Here is an 8,560-nt window from a genome sequence, read left to right on the forward strand (position 1 = left end):
ACCAGGCCAAGTAAAAGAAGGCAGGCAGTATACACATTAGCCCTTGAGAAAGAGTCCTTTCCCGACCAGCCTTGCTAAAGTAAGGTTGGTCTAAAGTAACCCTCAGTTATTCTCACTTTCAATACCCTGTGCATGTTCTTCATACCACAAGCTAATAATGTATTTCTTATTAATTTGTTATGATCTAACTGTACTTATGTGCAAAACTCAGGTATACAACTACATTATTTAAACCTATCTGGCTTATGAAAAACAGTGTTACATAGCTTATCAAAATAATTCCAATAAAATAATAATAATAACTCAAATGAAATCATTTAATCACATTCCTAAGACTCATAAGTAAAATAACTATAATTTGGTCAAAAGTAAAATGCTCCCTAATGTGAACCTCAAGGAGGCAGAGAAACCCTGCTAGGCCCACATATACAGGGCCCTAGCAGTCATAAAGAACAACGTCTGTGACTCAGATCTTCCCTTTCCTCATTCAAGGAAAGCACCTCTTCCCTTCAGTGATGAAATTTGGTGCCCAGTAAAGTAAGCTCTCGTATTTGCCCATTTGGTAGAAGTCAGTATTTCTCAGAATACCATTCTTGGCCTTTTCTTGTCATTTTCTGTATTCTCCCCAGAACCCCCTACATCTATAACAGTTTCCACCACCATCTTCATGATGACTCCAAAATCATTACACCCACTCACACCTTTTGATTTCAAATAAGCTATTTTCTCTAAAAAACAATGATAGGACCCACATCATGCCAAGACCCAGGGAATCAAACTCTCCCCTCTTTTTCTCTGCACTGCACCTTCCATGCCTGACAGGCAAGCCCTGTTGATGTCATCTCCTTAATACTTCTATGTTTTTGCTGTCTTGCCATTTTCTCTTCTAGCCAAACGTATCTAACATTTAGTTCACTGACAAAAGTAACTAAAGACTTCAGTTTGGAGTTTGCACTAATATACAGAAAAACGACAAAGTTTATACATAAACTAATCTATCTTAGCAGCATCGAATTCAGTGAAAAGTTCTTTCCTTCAAGTTAATAAAAAATATCTGACACTTACTTAAATGGTGTAAACAAAAACGGTAAAGTAACTTCTTTTTTCTGAGTCATTTTTACCTGGGAACAAAGCATGAAAATGTTTTATTATAAATGAAAAAAAAATGAATTTCATCCTGGAATATAAATAACCATTAATGGCTCTTCAAGGATGATTAAATTCTTTGAAAATAAATGGAATTTTATGTTGCTACATAGTCTCATAAATAAAGAAAAATTTAACAATGTCTTATTATCTCAGTAAGCTGAGAATTGAGCATATCAATCCTGCAAAATAGCATACTGTAATATAATTATACAACTATTCCTTAACTCTTTGAAAATGAAATAAAGCAAAGTTTCTTAGGGTACCTAATAATGTACAGGGAACATGAAGAAATGCAGCAATCTCTAAGATACTTCCACGGGACAAATTCCAATAAACAAGGACTTGACTTGCCATCTTGATAAGCACATACAGTAATCTTCTAACTAGGGACATTCCCCAGAGGCAATTCTACACCTTCTAACTGACCCATAAAACCTACATTTCAGAAATGTAAAACTTTATCACATTAGGTAACTATTCAAACCTAAAATAATAAACTATGGGAAATTATTTATCAAAAATACAAAATCTAGGGGCTGGAGCAACGACTTAGTATGAAGAGCACTTGTTGCTCTTCAGTGGACGTGCCTTCAATTCCCAGAACCCCTATCAGGTGGTTCACAGTCACCTGTAACTCCAACTCCAGGAGTTCCTACATGTTTTCTGTTCTCCATAGGTACCTGCAATTATGTGGCAGACATACACACATACACATAATTAAAAATAAAGTCTTTTTAAAAATACAAAATCAATTATTTTTATTTGATATATTCAGTTTTTAAATTATAGTACTGTGCATTTGCTTATTTATTTATTTATTTATTTTTTTACCTTGAACTGTTCAAGAATCTGTACAGCATTGGTAAACATGCTCTCTGCTTTGAAAAGATCAGTGTTGTTAAGGTAATTCACAGGAAGGGTTCCCTGAAAATTAAAAAAAAAAAAAAACAACCCAAAACACTGGCTTAATAACAGTGTTAATAAAGATAATGGTGTTTTGATTTAAAAACAAAAGCAAACCTATAAACCCAACATTTGGGAGGCCAAGGTGAGAAGATGGCAAGTTCCAGGCCAGCCTGGGCTACACAACAAGATTCTATCTCAAGAAACAAATAAAACAAAAAAGATAGGCAAATAAATTACTGGATTAATTGCAATTTTTTTGAAAACCATAACTGAAAGATGTTCTAAAATCTCTCATGAGGCAGATATAATAAGGTAAATAAATAAATGAGATGAATTAAAGTCAATTAAAATCTAATACTGATTGACTACTACTATGGCTTGTACCCATTTGTTCTCTAAGGGTACATGAGTAAAGGCTTGGCCCCCGACCTGGTGTTATTAGGAGGTGATAGAAGAATCAAGAAGTGAGGCCTGGTGGGAAAACAAAAATTTGAGAGACAGGGCCTTTGGGTCCTCATATGAGACTGTGGCACCTTGGTTTTTTTGTTTCTTTTTCATGAGGTAAATGGTTTTTCTCTACCACATACTCTTGCCATAATGTGTCACCATGGACTGACCATCCAACATTGTGAGCCAAAATCAAACCTTTTGTTTGTGTAAGTTGCTTCTCTCAAGTATTTGTTATAGTGATAGAATGCTAACGAACACAACAGTTACTCTATGTTGAGCATATCACTATATGCTTAATGAACTAAGTATATTATACATAAAAAACAATCATGTGGCAGGCCACAGCTAGAATGTATTTTTTAAGACATAATAAGACACATAAGGATATACTCTACTGTATATTTTAAGAGCAAAGATTATTTTACGAAACTTTATTTCACTTATATACATACAAATGTACTTATAGCTGTTGAGATATTACCTAAACTTTTGAATTATATGCCTTTTTTAAAAGTAAATTTGAGTTTGAAGCCCTAGTAAGTGTGGTTGGTTGTAATGAGTACTTTATTACATGGGTTTCTGGCATCAGGATCCTTTCTTAACAGCATTGCCATTTCCTGTTGAGGATATTCTCCACTGGATACAACATGATGAACTGTAATCAGGGGCCCTCTCCTCCTTTACGGAAGGATAGGCAGTAACCCAAGTCAGACAATCTGTAATTTGATTCTTAGGAGTCAGAGCAAAAACTATAATACTATTCCACCCTAGGCCTTGAGCAACACAGGTATGCCGTGGGACCATGGTTGTATTAACTCTCCAGAACTCTCTTGGTTCCTGTTCACTTCCAAACCTGATTTTCAAGCATCCATGTGATCCAGCAAACCATCAATCTTTTCAATAAGAATTTCCCTTCTAAAAGGACTGTTGCTTATAATCAAAAAGTTACTTATATACTTTCATCACTTGTTACTAGAGAACTAAAATTCATATATATATTTCAGGAAATAAAACATTTTAAAGACAAGTTTTTCTCTGTGTTATATAATATACACTCAATTACAGAGTAGTTACATATTTAAATATTGGTATGCAGAAATACAGTTTTAAATATAATTAAAATTTTAAAATATGAAGTAAAATTTATTTTTATACAGACTATTGGTTATAAATTTCATTACTTACCACTGAATTAAGAGGAAAGGGAACACCAATAAGGGAAGCCATCAAGGGTGCAATATCAGCCTACAAATACAATTGTTTAATTCTAGTAAGTCTACAAGTGTCAACAAAGAAATTAAGTAATTTCATCCAACTATATATGTGAGACTGATGCATTGCCTACTGTGCTAAAGAGGCAGATTCATCCAACTGTAGTTTAGATTGTAACCATATTTGTTATGATCAATCACCTTTAAACATTTATTTTATATATATCAACATCTAAAAATGGCATTTGATAGAAATGTGTGAATTTATGAAAAATATATTTGAAAAGCAACCATTAAAAGTCATCAATACAAAACTGGGCATGGTGGCACATGCCTTTAATCCCAGCATTTGGGGAGCAGAGGCAGGTGGACTTTGTGAGTTCGAAGCCAGCCTGGTCTACACAGTGAGTTCCAGGACAGCTGGGGTTACAGGGAGACCCTGTCTCAAAAATGCCAAAAAAAAAAAAAAAAAAAGATAAATAAATTTAAGAAAAGGAGAGAACTTGACCATTTATGTAAGTTTTTCAGTATTATAAGAATGCATAATAGTAAAAGAATTAAGTATCCGTAGTAGACTTTATCTGGAGAAATGTGAATGTCACCTAAAAAAATAACCTTATCAGAAGCAGGTTCGGCCAACCAATGAAGCAAGGGAAGCCCCCCCACACCCCACGCCCCATGCCACTTTGGGTATTTCGTTTTGAAGTCTACCTTCTCAGAGAGTTGTTTATGCCATTTCTCACCATCATTCCTTAGTATACTGTAATTTGCTTTGCCCTCCTGTCATCAAGGAACTGCTCTTGAATGATCTAACAACCTCTACTTTTCTAACTCTAACTGGCTGTGTTTATCAGTCCTCATAATTTGTCAAGCAGTCAAATCTTCAGAAGTCAGAAGGCCCAGCTTTAAATCCTTGTTTGCTATCTCCAAAGCCTTTGGCAGATTTCCAAACTTCTCCAATGCCTCAGTTTCCTTATTAGCTAAAAAAAATATATAAATTTCTCCCTTACAAAGTAATAGCAGGATTAAACGAGTGAAACTTACAACATACCCAGCATACAGTAAGCTGCAACTGCTGCTATCACCAAACTTGTCAGCAGCCCTGGGGTCAATCTGGCTCTTCTTGGCCACATTAACACATGCTGCTGAGCTTCTTCCATTTCACTAGTGCTCCTTTAAGTGCCTTCTCTGTTCTTCACTTAATGTGGGATTTTGTCACATCTAGACTTAGGTTCGTGCCATCCCCTAGAAAGCTGATGCTCTCCAAGGCCTTCCTAAAGTCTCTTCTCTCCTGCTCTTCTCATCTACTCACCGGAAGGGCCTATGAAATACTGTTCCTATGGCTTAAAAAATATGCTTGGTAAATCAAGCTGAACTTTGAGCATGTATGTCTGGAGAGCCTTGTATCTCATGAGAAAGTTTATGCAAGAATGCTTGCTAGGGAGTTATCTCTGGAATGCCAGTGCTCCCCTAGTTTCTCAGGAGACACTTTGATCTCCCAAGAAGGCATACTAGGGTGGTTATGTTATCTTGCTTATTATATTTTGCTATATTTTAGCCACTTTATCATTATTCACTGTTCGTAAACATTCAGCTGGAGCTCTAATGAGTACGAGAATAAAAGCAGAGCTGCCTGTGCTTTTGGCATTTGTATGCAAAGGAGCCATGCAGGTCCCCTAGTTAATTTTCAGTTCTGTAATAATCCATTCAAGGCCTGTGGCTGCACCCCAAGACAGCCACACTCATGCTGTAGTCAGACAAATTTTTACACAGGCACAGCCAGAGGGATTCTTCCGTGTGCATGCACGCGCGCGCACGCACACACACACAGGGTCATGTCACTCTCCAGGCTTCAAACACATCATGAGCTGCGCGCACACACACACACACACACACGCACACGCACACACACACACACAGGGTCATGTCACTCTCCAGGCTTCAAACACATCATGAGCTCTTCAGGTTTTTAGGATTAAGTCCACAATGCCTATCATGGCCTATAGGATCTCTGCCTGTTTCTGCCTCATATCACGAAGTTTCCGTGGCTCTGAGCACCTGCCTTTTTAACACCCACAACACATGAGGTGCCTTCAAACCTTCGCTTTGTGTTCACGCTGCTCCTTTGTGCTCATGTTGCTCCTGCCCCAGGAAAGTCCTCCTGCTACTGCTCTGGCCTCATTACTCCTGCTTGTCCTTCAACCCCAGCTCAGTTCTAAATTTTTTTTCAGGAAACTTTTGCTAACTACTGTTTACTGGATGCATACATTCTGTGTTCTCATGACTTTACAGATCTCTTTTTGTAGCATTTATTATATTTCTAATTTCACATTTATTTATATAATACTTTGATTAGTATCCAGTCTCACCTCTGCAGTATGAGCTTCCCAGGTCAGAGATTGTGTTTTGCTTTTGCTCACCATTCTATCCTTAGTACACAGCACAAAGTTTAACACACAGTGGGCATATAACAGTGTTTGTTGGAGGAATGAATACAAAGATTTTCATCTAATACATACCAGAACCAGAAGTAGTAGGCAACAGGCTGGGTACTCAGGGAGCAAAGTCTATGCTTAGTATCTGACTATGATCTGCTTTGACTATGCATAAAAGATGTTTTTGTTTTATGGTCTTCAAGTCATTTCTTGTGGGAAGCGAGCACAGCTGAGCCAGCCAAAGATGGCGCCCTGGCTGGCTGCCAAACCTCGTGCTGTTTACTCCAACTCTTGGCTGATTGCCAAGGCTCGTGATTCCCGCTTGTTTACTCCAAAGTATGGAGAGGCCAAACAGGTGCTGCCAGCCTGATGATCTTGCTACGTGGCTAACGAGCTGCACTCTGCCTGGCCGCTGCACGTGTGTGAGCCCTGATTGGTCCCGGCTGGGGGGAGGGCTGTTGGGAACGCTATATAAAGAGCTGAAGTGTGTAATAGAGGAAGAATAAAGAGAGAATATAAGAGAGAATAAAGAGAGAATAAAGAGAGAGAGTGAGAAGAGAAAGCCTGAACCTCACCTTGGTGTTTGTGTCATCTTTCCTGGGCTCTGCTGGACAGAGTCCTGGCTCGTGACAGAAATATACCTCAACATAATTAAAGCTATATACAACAACCCATAGCCAACATCATCCTAAAAGGAGAAAAACTGGAAGCATTCCCATTAAAATCAGGAACCAGGCAGGGCTGTCTACTATTCCCCTCCTTTTCACGAGGTTGAGGTTCCCTGAAAGGGACGAGGTTGAGGTTCCCTGAAAGGGACGAGGTTGAGGTTCCCTGAAAGGGACGAGGTTGAGGTTCCCTGAAAGGGACGAGGTTGAGGTTCCCTGAAAGGGACGAGGTTGAGGTTCCCTGAAAGGGACGAGGTTGAGGTTCCCTGAAAGGGACGAGGTTGAGGTTCCCTGAAAGGGACGAGGTTGAGGCTCCCTAAAAGGGACGAGGTGAAGCAACTCAGAGAAAATGGGTACTGGCGGCTCGAAAGCGAAAGTGCACATTGCGCTAGTGCAGCTTTTAAGGCGTGGCAGGATTAAGTTAAAGGCTGAGACGGTGGAAAAATTCTTGGATACCTTCGCAGCAGAGGTCCCGTTGTTTCTTGAGGAGGGGTCTGTAGCTGTTGCCTCTTGGGAGCGATTAGGAAAAGAGTTATCAGACAAAGATGCGAAAAAACCCCTCCCTAGAGGTACTCTAGCTATTTGGACTTTGGTACGGACATGTTTAGCGGATAAAACAGGGAAGTATGAGGCAGATATAGCTCAAGGAGCTCAGGCTTTAGAAGAAGCAAGAGAGGAAGCGTCTCAACTTAGTGCGTGTTGTGCTTCTTCTGAAGTAGAGGAGGAAGGATATGATTCTGAGGATTTAGACAGCATTATGGAACAGCTGAGAATTACTGACAATAAAAAGAAAAGGAAAAAGGAAAAGGTTGAGCCTAGTGCTCCTCCTTGGGACAGAGACTGTCCGGAAGCCATGCCCTCCATAGAGGGGAGCCATCGCACGCTTAATGTGGGCATATGGTGCCATCTCGTGTCTAGTTATGGAGCTTTCCCAGTGTTTGATGATCAGAACAATCAAAGATATCATGAACCCCTGGACTGGAAAGTAATTCAGAGGTTGAAAGAATCTGTGGCTACTTATGGGATACAAGCAGCTTATACTATAACTCAGGTTGAAAGCCTTACTAGATGTGCTATGACTCCTTTTGATTGGCAAAATCTCTGTAGGGCTGTTCTTTCAGTGGGCGAGTATTTAAATTGGAAACCTGCTTACCTGGAATATTGTGTAGAGCTAGCAGCTGCTAATGCGGCCAATGGCCAGCCTGCATGGAATGTGGATATGCTTATGGGGCAAGGGGTTTTTATTAACAATCAGATTGGATATCCAGAGCAAGTATATTCTCAGATTAATGATGCAGCCCTTAAGGCGTGGAAGATGCTGACGGGCTCAGGTAACTTTAATGACAGTCTCTCAAAGGTCCTTCAGGGACCAAATGAACCCTTTGCTGATTTTCTAGCTCGAATGATGGAAACTGCAGGAAGGGTGTTTCCAAATGTGGATTCAGCCATGCCATTGATCAAGCAGTTGGCATACGAGCAGGCTAATAAACCCTGTAGAGATGCCATCAGACCTCATAAGAATAGAACCTTAGATGTGTGGATTAAAATATGCAGAGATATTAATGAGCACTCCATTCAAGGGCAAGCCTTGGCAGCTGCAATAGTTGCAGGTCTGAGGGGTAAACACCCATCAATATCAAGTAGCCGACCTAAGCAACAGCCCGGCTGTTTGTAATGATATGTGGGCTGTTGCAGCCACCAGTGCTACTGGCAGGTTTGACAACCATCTCCCTGCTGATCCTCT

At 39.6% G+C, this 8,560-nt stretch overlaps 1 protein-coding gene across 5 annotated transcripts in view; it reads right to left on the reverse strand.

Annotated features, from left to right (window-relative positions):
• The window catches only part of Pign (phosphatidylinositol glycan anchor biosynthesis class N), a 171,601-nt gene that overhangs the window by 122,913 nt on the left and 40,128 nt on the right, over positions 1 to 8,560 (reverse strand). For all 5 annotated transcript variants that reach the window (XM_017800012.2, XM_029567167.1, XM_017800011.2 and 2 more), the window contains 3 exons: positions 3,691 to 3,750; positions 1,981 to 2,073; positions 1,066 to 1,121 (listed from right to left, as the gene is read on the reverse strand). In XM_017800012.2, the coding sequence (XP_017655501.1) occupies positions 1,066 to 1,121; positions 1,981 to 2,073; positions 3,691 to 3,750 (209 nt within the window). The remainder of the gene's footprint in view (positions 1 to 1,065; positions 1,122 to 1,980; positions 2,074 to 3,690; positions 3,751 to 8,560) is intronic.

This window comes from Nannospalax galili, unplaced genomic scaffold (assembly GCF_000622305.1).
Source record: "Nannospalax galili isolate Female #2095 unplaced genomic scaffold, S.galili_v1.0 scaffold298, whole genome shotgun sequence".
In the NCBI taxonomy this organism is placed as follows: Eukaryota; Metazoa; Chordata; class Mammalia; order Rodentia; family Spalacidae; genus Nannospalax; species Nannospalax galili.